The sequence below is a fragment of the Myodes glareolus genome, chromosome 19 (genome assembly GCF_982192425.1).
Source record: "Myodes glareolus chromosome 19, mMyoGla1.1, whole genome shotgun sequence".
Lineage (NCBI taxonomy): Eukaryota > Metazoa > Chordata > Mammalia > Rodentia > Cricetidae > Myodes > Myodes glareolus.
The window spans coordinates 37,289,254-37,306,301 of NC_142044.1; the positions used below are offsets into that span (position 1 = coordinate 37,289,254).

The window sequence follows — 17,048 nt, forward strand, 5'->3', positions numbered from 1 at the left end:
GTTGAGCACTGAAGACACTCCACTTGGAGTTATTTTTCTTCTTGGCAAAACTGGCCTTTGGGCAAGGAACTGACAATGCCGCAACCACTGACAAGTTACATAGTATCTGGAAATGGACAAGCAGGACTGCCAAATCTTGCCAAGATAGGATAAGACCGTTTTGAAAATTTTCCTGCCTCTGAAAATGGTCTGTCAGTTAAGCTAGGCCTTAGCCAAAGTTGGTTACTTCAACGTTGCAAACGGAGACTTTGAGTGATTATTCAGTTAGCTAATTGTCTCGGTCATATATTGCTGGCTTTGGAAGCTACTTGATTGTACTTCCTGCCTGCTCAAGTAATATTATCTCCCTTCTCAGACCTTCGATGGGGTTGAAGATTAGATAGTTGTAGTTAATGTACTCTTATGATCTAGCCAAGCCATTTCCTATACAAGATTTAGACTCCAAATATGTTTATTAAAACATTTAGCATATGTTTTTTGCTTAATATTGTTTATGCTGGTTGTAATTTTAATTATATCGGGGTCTGAAGCTCCAACATAAAAACTACTTTTCCTAACTCGACCAGTACCAAGGTACTGAGACACAGTTCACACAGCAATATCGGAAGGGCATCTCAGGTTTTGTCCCAATTTCCTCCCTTCCTCTCCCACCTCTGGTCTCCCAGGCTGGCCCCACTCAGAAGAAAGCCATTTGGAGCCCAAAAGAACAAACGACTGTGAACCTGCAGTCTGTTTACCTGCGTCCCCGTGTCGTCCCCCCCCCCCCCCCTTAGCCCCTGGCTCTTTTTCTTCTTCATTGCTGCTTCAGAGTTATGATGTCAATTCTTTCCCCTGCCCACCATTTCTGATTATCCAAATAACCTGCCTCCCCAAACGTGTGCCTCCCACCCAACCCCTCCCCCGACTTGAAGACTCTAATCTCAACTCTGTCTGCCTCCAGTTTCCTGGGCCACACCAGATCTGTCTAGGTTCTATTAGGGCTCAGGGACTGCGGGCTGCCTCCTGGGCCCTGAGTCTGGGACCAGATTCGGGAACCAGACCTGTCACTCACAGTGATGGAGGGCATTCTCCTCTGTCAGGTGCATTCAGGAAGCAAACGGAAGCCCCAGGTCGGGGAACTGGGGCAACGACTCCAAGGTAGTGGTGGGGTCACAGGGGAACCAGTCCCGCTTCGCGCGGTTCGCTGTCCCTCCACTCTGGCAAGGTGCAGCCACCCCCCTGGGAGCCGTCGAGGAGGGAACGCAGACTTCAGCCAGCCGCTGCTCCAGCTCCTCCCCCATGCGCCACAGTCAAGAGCAGGGCACCGACCTGGCTGTGAGGGCTCCCGACAGGACGACGGCCGGCCGCGAGGGTGTGAGGAAGCACGGAGTCATGACCCGGCTACTCCTGGCGCTCTGGGCGTCCCTGGTGTCAGTGGAACTCGCCCGAGGCTCGGTGACTAGGGAGCCACGTAAGGGATGGACAGGGCTGGAGGGGGATGGAATGGGAGTGGGGTCCTGCCTGCGCTGCCTACCCACCAACGCACATTCTTGACCACAGCCAGAAACCTGAGCTGCTTCCAGTGCTTCAAGGTTTACCAGCACCGCCTGTGTAGGCCCAGGATGTGCCGACCAGAGGAAAAAGTCTGCCTGAGCAACGAAGTGTTCATTTACTCGAGTGAGTTCTTCCTCCGGCGTGGAAGGCTCCGGAGCCAGTGGCAAGACTGGGCCCCCACCCCACACCCGCAGCCCCAATGCCTCCTCTAGGTGCTGGTCTATAAGGGAAGGTGCGGTTTGAAATTTGGCGGTTCCTTTTTCTCTCACAATTGCCATGTCTGTTCGTGTGTCACTCTTTCTTGAACTCACCCTGGGACAAAAGCTTTGATGATTCGAATTCCCAAATGCACAAAACAGGTGTGCAAAAACAGATCCAGCCAACCAGGGACAGATTTGCCAAGGCCGCCCACTCTCATGGGGACATCATGGGGTCGTGAAAGCAGTGGGACCTTAGGTAAGAGCAGTCTTAGAGAAGATGAAGGAACAAAAGCCAACACGTTACCTTTTCATCACCATGAGAAGGCGAAAATATGAAAATGTGCAGAAACCAGAAATGGTCAGACAGACCTGTGCTGAGCACACCGTGGTGGTAGTAGCTGCACCGACCTCGCTCTGGTTCCCTGGGACCACGCAGAAGCCTCAGAGCTGCCTTCTCTCTTGAGGTGAAAGTCCTGAGCCTGGCTGGCTGCAGAGTAATTCATGAAGTTTAGGCATCTCCAGGTTCCTGATTTCCTGAGAATGATGGCCTGAGCTGGCCTAAAACAAGCCCTGAAGGAGTTGTACAGCGTGAGCCTGGGGTGGGGGGTGGGGGGTAAGGGTGATACACTGTCCTTTGTAGTAGTACCCTCAGGCACTGAAAGCTGCCTTGGGCTTCCTCTTCCTACTGACTTTCCTCCTTTGTAGTTAAATCCAGTGAAACTCACCAGTCCCAAGTGGGGTTTTCCCCAGGAGGGCAGCAGGTTCCCCAGGGCGCCGTGCCTGTTCTTATCAGCGGCAGCCCTGCCCTGCAAGTCTCTTCTCTCGGTGCAGCGCAGGGATTTGTATAGTGACAATTTGGAAGCTGATGAACTACTTTGCACCTTTCTCCAACGTTTTCCTTCAGTCTTGAATCCTCGCCTGGGTGCGGGTGCCCCACCCCCCCAGCTTTTTGTTCAGTTGCTCTTGAGCCAGAAGGTAACAGCTGGCGTTCTGTGCGGGGCATGGGCTCAGAGGACTCCCTTTTAGGTGCTACCTGTCCTGAGAAGATCTGATGTGCCCACTAGGGAGGATTGTTCAGGGCCAAGGCTTCCAAGGAGGCCACAGACTCCATGCTCTCTGCTAGAGAATCCTTGGTCATCCTAAATCCTGTGCCTCCAATGTACTCTTTGGCGACCAGTTCTTTTCTACTTTGCACCCTTTACTCCGCCTCCTGGGCCACCTAGGGCTGCTGAAGAGAGCCCCCACCTCTTTACTATTTCCCAGGTCGGTGGTGACTCTGGGTAGCTGAGCTCCTAGCACTGTGTGTGCAGTGTCTGAGAAAGAACAACAGATGGTGGCCCAGCAGGGCCAGACCCAGTCATCTGCTTTAGAAGCTTCCCTCCCACCTCTGTCTAGCCTCGGGGGTTCTAGGACCACATGCTGTCTCTTTTCTTCTGCAGGTACAAGGAGCAGAACACAGGTCAGCAAGGACTGCGCTGTCTCATGTCCCAACTCCAACAGTGTGTTTGAGTGGCCAGCGAGCAAAGGAATTCAGGCCAGGATCACCAGAGGATGCTGCTCAAGGAATCTCTGCAACAGAGCACCTGGCGCTGTGTTCAGGACCCTGCCTGGGAGGATCCTGCTGCCACTGGGTCTGGGCCTCTTCCTCACCCTGTTGTGAGGAATACCCGTGACACCCCCGCCACCCCTTGTAGTACCTCCTGTCTTCCACCTCAAGTGGCTATTGTAATGGATTAATAAAAAATGCTATGGATCGCCGAGTGGCTGCAGGCAGCAAGCAGTGGGTCCCATGAGCAGTCAGTCCCAGGCAGGGACGGTTCATGAGACCATGAGGAGAGACAGAAGGATAGACACGCCACAAGACCAAGCCGCGGGTTTTCAAAGATGGCTGGCCCCGGGCAGGGAGCCATACAGGCAGGAGAGAGACAGAGACTTGAATAGGCACGTCATACAGAGTGAGGATGGACATTTATTTAGTGGGTTATGGAGGGGAAAGGAAGAAGGGGAGAAGAGCAGAGAGGCAGAGAGAGAGAGAGAGAGAGAGAGAAGGGAGAGACAGAAACTACCTCTTTGAGAGGGAGATGGAAAAGGGAAAGACTCAGGCTGCAAGCAGGAAGGAAAATCTGCCTGTCTCAGCAGACGGGGGAGGGAGTAGTCGTGTAAAGAGACAAGACAGACCATTACAGTCCCATCTCTTTTTTTATACTAAAAAGGCAGGAAGTTAGGCACTACATGTTAAAGGAATTAGGGTGGTGGATTCTGTCTCCCCCCTCTCTGCCTCTCTGCTATTCTCCCCCTCTCCCTTCCCCCTCCATAACCTACTAAATAAATATCCAATCTCACTCTGCATGGTGTGCCTATCCGTCTCTCACCTGCCCCTGAAGACCAGCAGTTTTCAGAGACCTGCAGCATGCGTGCCTCAAGGTTCCCTGCCCAGGACCATGGTTCCCTGCCCAGGACCAGCTGCCTTCAGAGACCTGTGGCATGGGAACTGTGCCGTCCTTGCTCAGGACTGGCTGCTCTGGGGCCCTGCTGCCTGCCCCCACTCTGGGACCTGCGGCGTGGTCTCATGGCCTTCTACCTGCTACAGCCACCTGGGATCCACAATAGTTTACTTTTACCATTAGAGCTATCCCATCTCTGTCCATTTCAGGACTTGTCAGGTGATGCTCAGACCCTAAGTTGGAAGGGAGGACACCAAACCCTTTCTCTATACCCAGGAGCCTGCTCCTAGCTGACATCTTGGCTCAGGGAAGTGGAAATAAAGCCCTACTGCTCCTCATGGAGACAGACAAATGAGTGTTTCCAATGCAGGGCACAGGCTTCTTCGAGAAAGCTCCTGACCCCTGGTACACTGTCCAAGCTCTGTGAGTGGCAGAACGGACCTGGTGAAGCCAGAGGTTCAGTCACATCTGCCCCTGCATCCACCTTCCCTCATAGCAGCTCATTTGACTGATGGGGTCCTCTGTTCATGCACTGGGACTGCTGTGTCTCACTCCTCAGAGGCAGTAACCTCTCAATGCCCCACAGCTCGACTCCTGCCTCTTCCTTGTCCCATTGCCCCAGAGACCCATTCCGTTTCCAGCTCTCAGCACAGGCTGCTATGGATAGAGCAGGCAAGATCTGGATGGAAACATCCAGTCAGAAATCATCCACAATGAACATGGAACTGTCCTCAAAGCATGGGACCCAGCATAGGGTGGGCACACAATCCAAGCTCAGACCTGAGGTCCTAGGAGGGTGCGCTGGCCACTATATGAGGAGGGAATGGAGACAGAGTCAGGAGAGTCACAAGAACAGCAGAGAATGCCAGGGTGGTCTCAGAACATGTCTGGTTGGAGCTTCACCATAGGAAGCGAGGCCTGGTGGGTATGATTTGGCAGCTGGCCTTGGAAGGGTTCCTGGGGGTAAGGCCACAGGCAAGGAGCAATGAGAGGGACTACGAGACTGATTGGCAGCTTAAGGCCAGCCAGCTGAGTGGGCTCTACAGGGCCTGAAGAGGCTGTCTAAAAGAATAAGGAGGCTGCCTCCCCCCTCAGCTTCTGCGGCAGGGTCTTCGGTGTTCCACGGGACCCCTCCCTCCCCCCACTGCTGCGGGCCCTTTGTCTCCCGGGTCCTGGGAAGACCAGCTAGCCCTGTTGCACTGCTGAGGAGCTCTTCCCAGAGAGATCCTTCATCTGGCAATAGATGGAGATAGAGACAGGGACCCACGTTGGAACACTGAACTTAACTCCCTAGGTCCAACCGAGAAGCAGAAGGAAGAAGAACGTGAGCAGGGAGGGCAAGATCAGAGGGAACCTTCATCCGGCAATGGATGGCCATGCAGACGGAGACCCACATTGGAGCACCGGACTGAGCCCCCCAAGGTCCAAAGTAGGAGCAGAAGGAGGAAGAACATGAGAAAGGAAATCAGAACCGCAAGGGGAGCGATCACCCACTGATACAAGGCGACTGATCTAATGAGAGTTCACCAAGGCCAGTTGACTGGGACTGAAGGAGCGCTTGATCCAACCAGATTCTCTGGAGGAGGCTGGATTCTCTGAATGTGGCAGACCCAAAGTCTTTCTAAAAAGCCATTGACAATGACTCTAGGACTTGTTTCCTCTGCATATTCTGGATTTTTGGGGATCCAGTCTGATTGGATACTCACCTTCCTGGTCCTGGAGGGAGCGGGGAGGAACTTGAACTACCCACAGGGCAGGAAACCCTGACTGCTCTTAGGGATGGAGAGGGAAGAGGAGAGGGAGTGGGGGGAGTGGGAGGGTGTTGGGAGGAGGGGCAAAAATGGAAACTTTTATATTTTAATAAAAAAAAAGAATAAGGAGGCTGCTATGACTGAAGCCCTTGGTGTGGGACAGATGTATTACCCTCATCTTGCTATGACCACATTGCTTTGGCTCACGGTTCCAGTCCATAGTGATGGACAAAGACATGCAGTGGGGGAGGGGGAGAGGCGGAACACTGCTCCTGGCAGTAGAAGCGTGTGATGAGACTGTTGTTGACATCATGCTTTATTAGAAAACTGAGCGTAAAGTTGGAACCAGGGTCCAGGTGTGACCTTCAGGAGTCCACCCCTACCACCTACTTCTACCAACTAGACTCCCTTTCCTGAAGGTTCCATGGCCTCCCAAAACAGTGCCACCAGCTGGTGAACAAGGTTTGAAACTGACCCTGAAGGGATGTTTCCGATACAGACCCTAACAGCAAGTGAGCCTGTGGGTGGGTGTGGTACTTGCCCCCAGATCCTTACATCTGCCCACCCTGGTCCTCACACACACCTGCCTCCCTCAGCCTGTTCTTCCTGCTCCTCCACCCGACTCTTAGCTGAGGTGGCAGGGAGGACACCATATCATCCACCCGGGACCCTACAGCCTCTTCCTAACCGACACCTTAACCCAGTGACTGAGATGGCCCCCAGACCCTTGGTGGGTCTGGCTAACCCTGAGACTGGTATCTCTGTTCCCAGGATCCCTGACTAAAGCAAGGCCTTCTCTTGCTTTTAGGATTTTTTTTTAAGCCGCCATGGGTTTTCACACTGAGTTTTAACCCCACTTGCTCCCCACACTGGCCAAGCAGTGAGCCATATGTACTGCTTAGTGGCCCAGGGTAGCAATCCTGGAGGTGTTAGGGCTTTGGGAGCCTCTGGGTCTCCAGACCTGGGACATCCTGGCTTGTGCTAAGGGAACAGGTACTGAGAGAACCATCTTGCCATGGCAGGGTAGTCTGGGTGACTCCTTGGAGCCAAATTCTCCTGTAAAAATTGTGTGTGATTACCACCTTGGTACTGTGCTGGTGATGCCAGTGTTTGAGAGTGACAAGGCCTTTCTCAGCCCAGATGTGCTTGACCCAAGTCCTAAGGTGCCAGACAATCAACAGTCCCCGAAAGTCAGAGACAGATGTTTTCAAATCCATCGCTTCATAGCTATGACAATTGAGGATGTGGACACACCAGTGAACAAAGAGAAAGCAGACATCTCCAAGGAAAGAGCAGGCAAAACTCACTCCCACCCTGGGAGAGGAACCAAAGAAGACACTGTGAGGTGCTTTGTTTGGGGGCTCTTTATAAGAGTTACAGTTAGGACTACGCAAAGATTAGGATTTTATGGAGAGATTAATCATGCAGACATGGCATAGGTCAAACCAATGGCAGGGCTCATGGGCTCTGTGCATGCCTCCCTGGTCCAGCCTGGAGATAATTTTTCATGCTGCTTGCCCAACTGTGTGTGGTCACACAGAAAATCCCCCTTCTGTCCGTCTTTGACTTCCTACCTCAGCCGCGCTCACTTTGACTCTTGCGTCAGCCACGCCAAGCTTGACAGATGTTGCCAATCACAGAACTTGCAGGAAATGCTGGTCCCCGACATTGGCTTTTGTTTGCTGGTCATTGACAAAACTATTATCTCTTTGCGCCCATGTTTACAAGACCAGATTGCAGTTTTACCATAAGCCTTTTTCCTTTACCACCTTTAGACAGCTAACTCCTTATCTCTGGGTGAATCTGGCCCCTAGGAAGCTTTCCCACCCAACCTCTGTATCAGTTACTCTATACCTTTAGAGTTGGGGCCTAAGTTCCTCTTCTGGAACATGGGCTTCAGTCTTTCGGGGGTATCCTTTAAGCTGGAAACCAGAAACTTACAGAATAAGTGAATTTTTAAGTTAATGATGGGTCTATGTGTAGATGACTCAGTCTGTAAAGTACTTTCTGTATATTCAGGAGGACCTAAGTCTGATCCTCAGAGCCATGAAAAATGCTGGGCATTGCGGCATGTGTGTATAACCCATGTGTGTATAACCCCAGAAGAGACAGGCAGATGCTGGGCATGGCAGCATGTGTATATAACTCCAGCACAGAGACTGACAGGCAGATGCTGGGGCTTGATGGCCAGCCAGTCTTGTCTAGTAGTGAGCTCCAGGCAAATACACACACACACACACACACACACACACACACAAGTTAGGGAAGAAAGATGACGATGAACAATAACTGGAATAATTCTGAGATTAAGGAACTCTTGGTGGCAAACACATGCTAATTGAGAACTAGGCCCGTCACTCAGAAGTGATCACAGAAGGTGTAGTCTCAGACCTGTGAAGGGGATGGACCCTGCCCTGTAGTGAAGTCAACCTCCCCTACAACTGTTCTCCCAAGTACTACTGGCCTACCACAATCTCATCACTGTCCCAGTCTCTCTTAGACCCTAGACACTCTTCTGTTACCTGGACCAGAGCCGTGTGGCTTTCGTGAGCTGTAGTCCAGCCTGGCTATGAGCACCCAACATGGCAGGACAGGACTGTGCGGGCATTCAGACAGGTAGCTCCTTTCCTTAGCTGGACATGCAGAGGCCTGAAGAGCAGGCAGCTGGGCTGGCCACCTAGGCGGTGGAATTGAAGGTGTGCCGCCACCACTGCCTGGCCTCTATGGCTTACTAGTGGCTTAGCTCTGCAATCTGATCTTCAGGCAAGCTTTATTTGTTAGATTACAAGCAAATTATCACTACAAGGCTGTATCTGCCTTTTTCATTACTGATTTCCACTAATTAAATCCCAGTAATTCCCAGCAAAGCTGGGGGGTGGTAAAAGTGTCATGGAGGAGGAGAGGAGGAGACCAGTGAAGAGAGACGGGATCTGGACACTTTGAATGAAAGCAGTGAACTGAAAAACAAAGCCAAGATTTCTTTTCACGCCTGCACACAGTGAGGGCCTGAGGGACCCACCTGACCAGTTTGTTCTGTTGAACTTGAACTTGATGAAATGAACCATCCTCAGGATCCTCACTACTTGGCCCCACTCCCCCTGGGCTGGGCGGGGTACCCTGCGGACTCCAGTCACTCACAGTCTCAGGTGGAACTAGGAGCCATAACTCAGGGGGAAGCCACGATGGGGTCTATTATGAGAAGGAGGGCCCAGTGCTGGTCCCAGGTGCTGTGTGACCCAGCTGTCCCTCCTGCCGGGCCCCAAGGGGTGCAGTTAAAGAACTAAGACAGCCTCTGGGTACCTTCTGTCCTCTGCCAGGGCCCAGTCAGGTTGAAAAAGGGAGTTGCTTACGGTACATTGACCCACAGAACATATGCAAATGACACGAGGGGGTGGGTGGGAGTGGGGGATGGGAGGTAGGAGGAGTGTGGGGGAGGGGTATTCATGGAAGAAAAGCAGGAGGTTGGAGGTGTGGACTGTTGGGGGTGTGGCCTGACCACAAATCATAAAAGGGCCTGCCTGGGTAGTCAGCCCAGAGCAAACTGAAGGCATGTTGGGGTTCCTGGTGGTTGACGCCTTTGGAATGTGAGGCAAAGCCATTCCTTGGAGGAAGTGCTCCCTTCATAACCATCCAGGCAGATGTTCAGTATCCAGATACATTTGGTTGTGTGGTCCCAATGGGAGGTGAGCATGGAACCTTAGCCCGCAGGTATAGATGGCAGCTTCAGGTCCAAGATGCTCAGGGCTCAGGGTGGGGTGTCCATGAAGGAGCTGGGAGCTAGATGGTACCCTCAGACTGAAGTCTGCCCTCCCCAAACAATGACCTGCAGTGCCAGCGTTTGTCACACGAACACCTGTGGCCTGCAGCCCCACCTTCAGCACACAGAACACCTACAAGGCATCATCAGCGTTAGTTAACTGCCAGGGTAGGCTGGTTTTTGAGCCTACCTGAAAGGCTCCCTTGGGCTCCTTCCTGGAATCCTGGCTTTATTTATTTATTTTTTTAAGCTATAAGGGTACCAGTCTAGGCAGCTTCCCTCCTTCATGAACCCAGCTGTGGACTCACAACAGCCTTTCTCCTAACTCTATTTGGAGCCTGGTTTGTTTGTTTTTTTTTTTTCTTTTCTTACTTTTTTTTTTCAACAGGGTCTCACTCTGTAGCCCCAGTTGGTCTTGATATTGGGATCCTCCTGCCTCAGCCTCCTGAGTGCTGGAATCACAGTCTTGCACCATGCCCAATCAACAAACCCCAATTATTTAGACTGTAGAACCATCCACAGGACAGGGGAGTCAGGACAGTCGTGACAGGCTTTGCAGGATGGGGTCAGCCTGGAGGGGGAGGGTCTCACCAGGAAGCCCTCAGTGGCCCAGTGGGCTCGAGAAGGGAGAGAATTGGTATTAGTGTTCTCGGTTCTGTGGGAGAGAGCCCAGGTTGCTTTTCAAGACCAGCAGAGGCAGAGTTGGCTGCTCATTACCACAGACTCCAAGCCCAGCTAGCCAGGCTAGGCTGCACCTCCAATTCATTAAACCAGGGCCAGTAGGATGGTCTCCTCCTCTTAAGTCCTCCACAGCCTGTGGCATTGCCTGGGGCACTTTTGCACATCTGGTCCTGGTAAGAGACCACCTTGAAATATGACTAGTCCTATGGTGTGCCAATGATGGTGTGCCAATGGATACGTGGACACCCCAACACAAATGATGCTGAGCCTTTCTGCACCCGACCCCCACAAGTGCTTTGAGGGTGCTGGCTGGTGCTGTGGACAATGACAGCGGCACCACTCTTGACTGAGGGCTGTCTGCCCTGTAGCTGCCAGCAGCCCTGTTTTCCTTTGGCTTTGAAGGAAGGCTGGAGAGCTGGCCCACACAGTTCTTGTTGCCATCTTCTGCTGTGGTCCCACCACCTTACTTTGCCCGGCCACCCTCTGGGTACCAACTTTTTCCTTTTTCTCCAGTAAGGAGGCTGCTCTCCCTGGGCATTGGGATGCCTGGGTGTGAAAGCTGGTGAGAGTCAGCTTCATCCAATCCATTCTGCTGGTCCCAGAACCCGCAGCAGCAAAGTTCTCAGAAGGACCCTGCCAGGCTGCTCAGCTCTGGGGCCTTGTACACTCTGAGTTCCTGTCTTTCCCACAGCTGCTGGTGCTCCTGCAGAGCCCCAAGCTCCTTTCGTTCATAAGACACGCTTCTTAGAGCTTGTAATGGCATTGGGATCCTTCCACAGCCCTGACCTTTCCTTCTGCCACCAGCCAAGTAAGTCCCTTGTCTCACTGTGGACCGAAATTCCTGGAAATACAGCACACCTGCTGTTATTTCATTGGGGCACTTTAAGAACTAACCATGCCCACCCCAGCCACTTTTGACCTCCCCCTCGTCGCCATCTTCTCTCTCTCTCTCTGGTGTGTTTGTCTCGTGTCGTGTGGTGTGTATGTGTGTCTTTGTTCTCTCTACGTTTTTTCTATGTCTCTCTGTTTTCCTCTTCTTTAAGCAATAAATGTCTCCCTTTTCTTTAAATAATACTATGTCCTGTGAGCCTTTTATTCGCCGTAACCGCCCGTCTGACTCCCCCGGCCGTATGGCGCTGCCACCTGGAGACTAGAAGCTGCTCCGCGAGCCGCCCGGGGCATCCCAACATCATATTATCTTCAAAAAGAACAAAACCTGCTTGACAACAGACTGGCAAGAACATTAGTGATTGTAGAGACGATTGAGTCTTGCAGGTCCAGGACCTAATTACAAATTTTCTTGGGCTTTTGGGTCCTCGATAGCCATTTATTATTGACCTCTGTATGTGACCCAGCATCTTTATGACAATTAGGAAAATTCTTTGAAATGTACGAACAGACCAACCAAGAGGCTAAATACATCATCAGATCCTGTCTGAGGCCAAAACCTAAGATTTCCCCAGCTTTGCTTTTACTTTACCTCTCAATGTGTCCACCAATGTATCTAAAGAGTCTTGATTTATGGTTTTATTGTTCGGTTATTATTTTTTAAAAAGAACCCTCTATGGAACTGTTACCATATTGAACATGGTATTTGAGTAACTGGAAGCTGTGCTCCGGGGCCATGGTCACACATACTTGGTTCCAGAATAAACTATCTTATCTCCTTTGAGGTGAGAGCTGCCCTTTGGTACTGATATCATGGAGGACAGAAATCAAACATGAACAAGTCCCCCTGGCCAGAGAGGAAACAGAATACAGCACTCCACTGACCAAACAGCCGCATCAGATGCCTGCAGAGAACAGCTGCATGGCCAGGAGCTGAGCTGTCCCTGGGGCCAGGGTCTGGGCTCCTTCCTGTCCCCTCTCTGCCCTGCCTTCCCCAATGTCATCTCTTGTAGAGAAGGCTGAGGCTGTCTTACTGCAATATAAAGGAAAGATTTATATCTGCTAAGCCCTAGCACCCATCCCCAAATTTGTGAAATAGGGTCACATGTGAAAGACCCAAAGCATCCTGCAGTTCTCAAGGGGGCAAATGGCTGCCACTCCCACAGCTGAGAGTTTATTTGGGTCAGGACAGGTATGCCTGCAGTTTCACAATCCTGCTGCCCACAGGAACACACAAGTCAGAGATGGGCCAGGCACTGAGGTCTCAGAAGGCTGGGGTTCCAGGACCCTGTAGTGGACATGCGGGGGCAGTTGGCCATTCTCAATAAGACTCCAAGAGGGCACAGCTGACCTCACTGAGAACAACCTTTCTCCCCTGGGAACCTGCACTGCCCCGTCAAGTCACCTGGGCTGCTTCAACCTGAAGAAATTATTCCTTCTTGGTGCCACTTCCACACATGCTCTGAGGGGCCAGAGCCTTCTTCCAATGTGGTCTGAGGTGCTGAGCCACGTCCTCACACAGTAAGCAGGCAGTAGGACCGACAAGGATCTGCAGGGTATGTGTGGGGCCACAGGTACCTCAGGCAGTTCCACTGTCTTATGGGGGGAAATGCTACCCCCAAGTCCAGACCATATAAACTTGCCTATGTGAGCTTGCCATGATTTGGGCAGGCTCTGAAGAAGCCAAGCCCCTCCCCTTCCTGGGCTACCAGGTAGGTCCAAGACCCAGGTGCCTAAAGCTGAATCCATAACACCAGAGATGTTGGTCCTGGCTGCATGCATCCCACTTTCACTGAGGTTAGAGGACCCGCGAAGCAGTGTGCATGCCGTGTCGCTGCTCACCTTCCCTCTGCACTGAGAGACCCTACCCCAGCAGTGCCTCACCAGGTTTGAAGTCAGCACGCCACACACAGGAGGGGCTGCCTGGGGATCTGGATTCCTTCAACACTGCCGAGTGTCACTGACCAGACAGACACATGGTGCCTTTTCCCTGAGTCCTGACTTGAAACCCTACCATCCTTGATGATGCTGGTCGGCGCTACACCTCTTCCCAGTGTGTCATTTGCTCCGTGTCCCTCAAGGTGTCTTTTCTTAATTTTAATAAGACATCCATAGCAAAACATAGCACCAGAGCCGTTTTCAAGTGTCTAGTTCAGAGGCATAAAGTCACTGGCGCTGCTATGCAAGCCAAGTCCCACTAACTCCCTCCAGGGCTCTCCCACCTTCCAAACCAGAACCACAGCTGGCCCTTGGCAACCACAGGCTATGAATGTGACTCCTCTAGGCCACCCTATCACCGGAATCGCGCAGGGCTGTCTTTTTGTGCCTCGTCATAATGTCCTCTAGGTCCATCCCATTCCCTGTGGCCTATTTGCCTTCCTTCTTATGACTGCACAGCATCTCATCTTTTGTCTTGACCTATTTTTTGTTGTCGTGACAAAATGTCCGAGGCTAGGGCTCTGAGAAGAGAGGAGGCTTGTCTAGCTCACAGTACTTCAGGTTCAGGAGCAAGGCGGCTGTGTCTGCTCAACACTGGCAGATGGGATTCAGGAGAAGTAAGAAAGAGTCAGTCCTCTGAAAACCCAAACCAACCTTCCTAGCTAGGCAGTGGTGGCCCACGTCTTTAATCCCAGCACTCGGGAGGCAAAGGCAGGTGGATCTCTGTGAGTTCAAGGCCAACCTGGTCTACAGAGTTCCAGGACAAGCTCCAAAGCCACAGAGAAACACTGTCTCAAAAAAACAAAAGAGAGAGAGAGAGAGAGAGAGAGAGAGAGAGAGAGAGAGAGAAAACCCAGCCTTCCTACCAAGCCCCGCCTCTTCCAGGTCCCACTACCTAACGTCATCACAAACCAAGTTTCAAGAACTTGGGTCTTTGAGGGACAAGCCACACCAGCCACAACATAAGTACCACATTCTGTATATTCTGTGTATATATTCACCCAGTGATGGGCACGTGACTTACCTTCAACTTTTGGCTGTTGCGGCTGCTATATATATGTCTACACAGGCAGCTGCCTAGCCAATGCCTGCCTTCAATTCTTTTGGGGCACAGAAACAGATTTGAAAGATATAATTATTGTTTTTAATTCACCACCACAGGAGCTGCCCCGTTTTCCTTTCCCAAAACAGTGCATAAAATTTCCAGTTTCTTCACCTCCTCAGCCACACCTTCCATTTTCACAGTGACTGCTCTAATGGGTGCTATTTCCCATTTACATTCCCTTCTGCGTCACTGGGAGGCAAAGCGCCCGACAGAAGAAGTGGGAAAGAGGAAAAGGCCTGCTTTACTTACCCAGTTCTAGGGGCTCAGCTGACATGGTGGGGAAGGTGTACGGTGGGCCAGGAAGCTCAGACATGGGAAGTCGCTCTGCTAGCTTCCCCCATTTCCCCTTTTATCTATCGGGGTCTCTAGCCCATGAGATGGTATCCCCCACATTCAGAGCAGCTCTCTCAGACACATCTAGAGGTGTGCCTTCCAGGTGATTCAAGATCCAGCCACACTGACACTGGAGATGAACCATCACACCAACTACAAATGACGCTGGTGTCTTCCAAATGCTGAGATTACAGGTATGTGCTAACAAACTCAGCTTGGTATTAGCTTTGCTTCACAAGCACTTCCACTAACATGGCCCAGGAATTTGTCTATCCTAATCTATGGCTAACACGTCATTCACTCACTTCTACCTTGTTTTGTTTGTTTGTTTTTTTGAGACAGGGTTTCTCTGTGTAACAGCTCTGGCTGTCCTGGAACTCGCTTCGTAGACCAGGCTGGCCTCGAACTCAGAGATCCGCCTGCCTCTGCCTCCCAAGTGCTGGGGTTAAAGGTGTGGACCACCATCACCCAGTTCTACCTTTCTTTTTTTTCATTCATAGTCCTCTCATGTTTCTGAATTAGGCCTGTCTTGGTCTCCTGCTGCTTTGTATAATCTTAAAAAGTTGGTTTGTCTGTAGTTGTTCTTGTATTTTTGAGAGCATGGGTGCTGTTTTTAAGCCAGAGCAGGGCAAGAGTCCTGAGAATCCGAATACATCAAGATCTTCACAGAGGAGCCAGTGTTGAGACACGGCAATTCAAATGATTCTACCAAGGAAAGTCCCCAACAACACTCATTGGTCTCAACATCTGAGCTTCTATCTCCAGTCAATAGCCAGCAACAGTGGGTCACTTCACGTACCTCACTGGTGACAAGTGACATCAAAGCCAGACTTGACTTTGGGAGATGGATTGAGTTCCGTCCTTTTTGGTCCCCACTACAGGGATTGGATCTAGGCTCTCAGTCTAGTTAAGTGGCCTACCACTGAGTCACATCTGCCAGTAGTGAGCTCAGTCCTTTGATCCAGTGGCCACTGTGACTACATCCCATATCAAGAAATACAATGCATGAGTGTACACACACACTCTCACACATCTTCACACACGAGTATAAATATATACAGCTGACACATGGACACACTAACACACACATGGAAAGGCAAAGGTTACCTGCTATCCTTCCTCCCCCTGTGATGAGAGAGAGAGATTTATCTTTAACTTTTATTTATTTTTAGTGTATGTAGGTGTTCTGCCTGCATGTATGTCTGTGCAACACATGTGTGCAGTGCCTGTGGAGGTCACGAGAAGGCACTGGACACTTTGGGACTGGAGTTATAGATGATGGTGAGCTGCCTTGTGGGTGCTGGAACTAGAACTTAAGCTTCCAGAAGAACAGATGGTGCTCGTAGCCACCGAGCCACCTCCCCAGCCCCAACCCCAGCCCCAGTCCTTGATTCTTTTGTTTAATTTTATTTTGTTTTGGAGACAGGGTCTTGCTGTGCAGCTGAGCTGGCCTCAAACTCCCAATCCTCCTGCCTCAGCCTTCCAAGTGCAGAGTACAGATGCCCACCACCAACAGAATGCCAACATTACAGAGGAAGACAGGCAACTTCTGTTGAAGGGCTTCATGGAGGTGGGTACCTAAGCCTTTCACTTGTCCTACCGGTCAACATGGCTTTGTGGCCAGTTGGTGGTGCCAGAACCCCATATTCATTATTAAAGGTGGCACAAAAAGGCTCCGGAAGGGCTGTGCTATTGTGAGACTTGGCCCCTGTGGCTGCGGCAGTGCTACTTGAAGTCTGTGGCTGTCACCAGGCAGCAAGACCACTTGTGTCTCTTTAGCCGTGAGTCCTGTGACAGTGGGGGAGTAAAGGGGAAGAGTCGCCAGGGATGCTCTGGGTCCTTTTGGAGATCGGAGTCAGACAGGGTCTGAGAGGAACAGTGCTAACCGAGGGGAGGATATGGGCCCTGAGCTCTTCCCCTGAAAGCACCAAGGCCAGAATCTAATACTACATCCCATCCTCCCTGATCCCAGGCTAACCAAAGACTGATGGTGGTGAAACTGCAGACCCGCCTTCCCCAGAATGCCAGTGAATGGGACCTCAGCAACTCTCCTCACTGACCACCCAGAGACGCTGTTTAGGGGATGCTGCACAGCTGTCTTCATTGCCTTAATTCTCAAGGGAGGTGCTGGTTCCATACAGAAGAGTCCATGCCAGGACTGTGCCACAGTCTAACTCTGGCTCAAGAATCTGTCCGGGCTAATGCATGATGGGCAGCTCGCTTGTTGCCTGCTCCAGATCGACAAATATGATCCAGCAAATATGCCAAGTGCAATGCGGGCAACAGGCATGAAAGAAGCTCACATGCAGTCTCACATGAGTGGACACAACTTAGTGGCTTGGTAGCCTTGATAAGTCACCTGGGGTACACACTTAGTGCATTCACAGCGACCTTCAGACACACCTGGGGGTTGGAGTC

At 51.4% G+C, this 17,048-nt stretch overlaps 1 protein-coding gene across 1 annotated transcript; it reads left to right on the top strand.

Moving 5' to 3' along the window:
• Positions 1 to 1,035: 1,035 nt before the first annotated feature.
• Ly6l (lymphocyte antigen 6 family member L) lies at positions 1,036 to 3,579 on the top strand. Its single transcript, XM_048454422.3, has 3 exons — positions 1,036 to 1,450; positions 1,540 to 1,656; positions 3,173 to 3,579. The coding sequence occupies exons 1-3, from the start codon at positions 1,279 to 1,281 to the stop codon at positions 3,391 to 3,393; spliced, it is 510 nt and encodes a 169-aa protein (XP_048310379.3). The 5' UTR covers positions 1,036 to 1,278; the 3' UTR covers positions 3,394 to 3,579.
• The last annotated feature ends 13,469 nt before the right edge of the window (positions 3,580 to 17,048 follow it).

Bases quoted from the DNA above. Each gene is read 5' to 3' on its own strand.
- Ly6l (XM_048454422.3), top strand. From the start codon at position 1,279: ATGCGCCACAGTCAAGAGCAGGGCACCGACCTGGCTGTGAGGGCTCCC. The intron at 1,451-1,539 runs GTAAGGGATGGA...TCTTGACCACAG, and splicing joins CTCGGTGACTAGGGAGCCAC to CCAGAAACCTGAGCTGCTTC. The intron at 1,657-3,172 runs GTGAGTTCTTCC...TTTCTTCTGCAG, and splicing joins CGAAGTGTTCATTTACTCGA to GTACAAGGAGCAGAACACAG.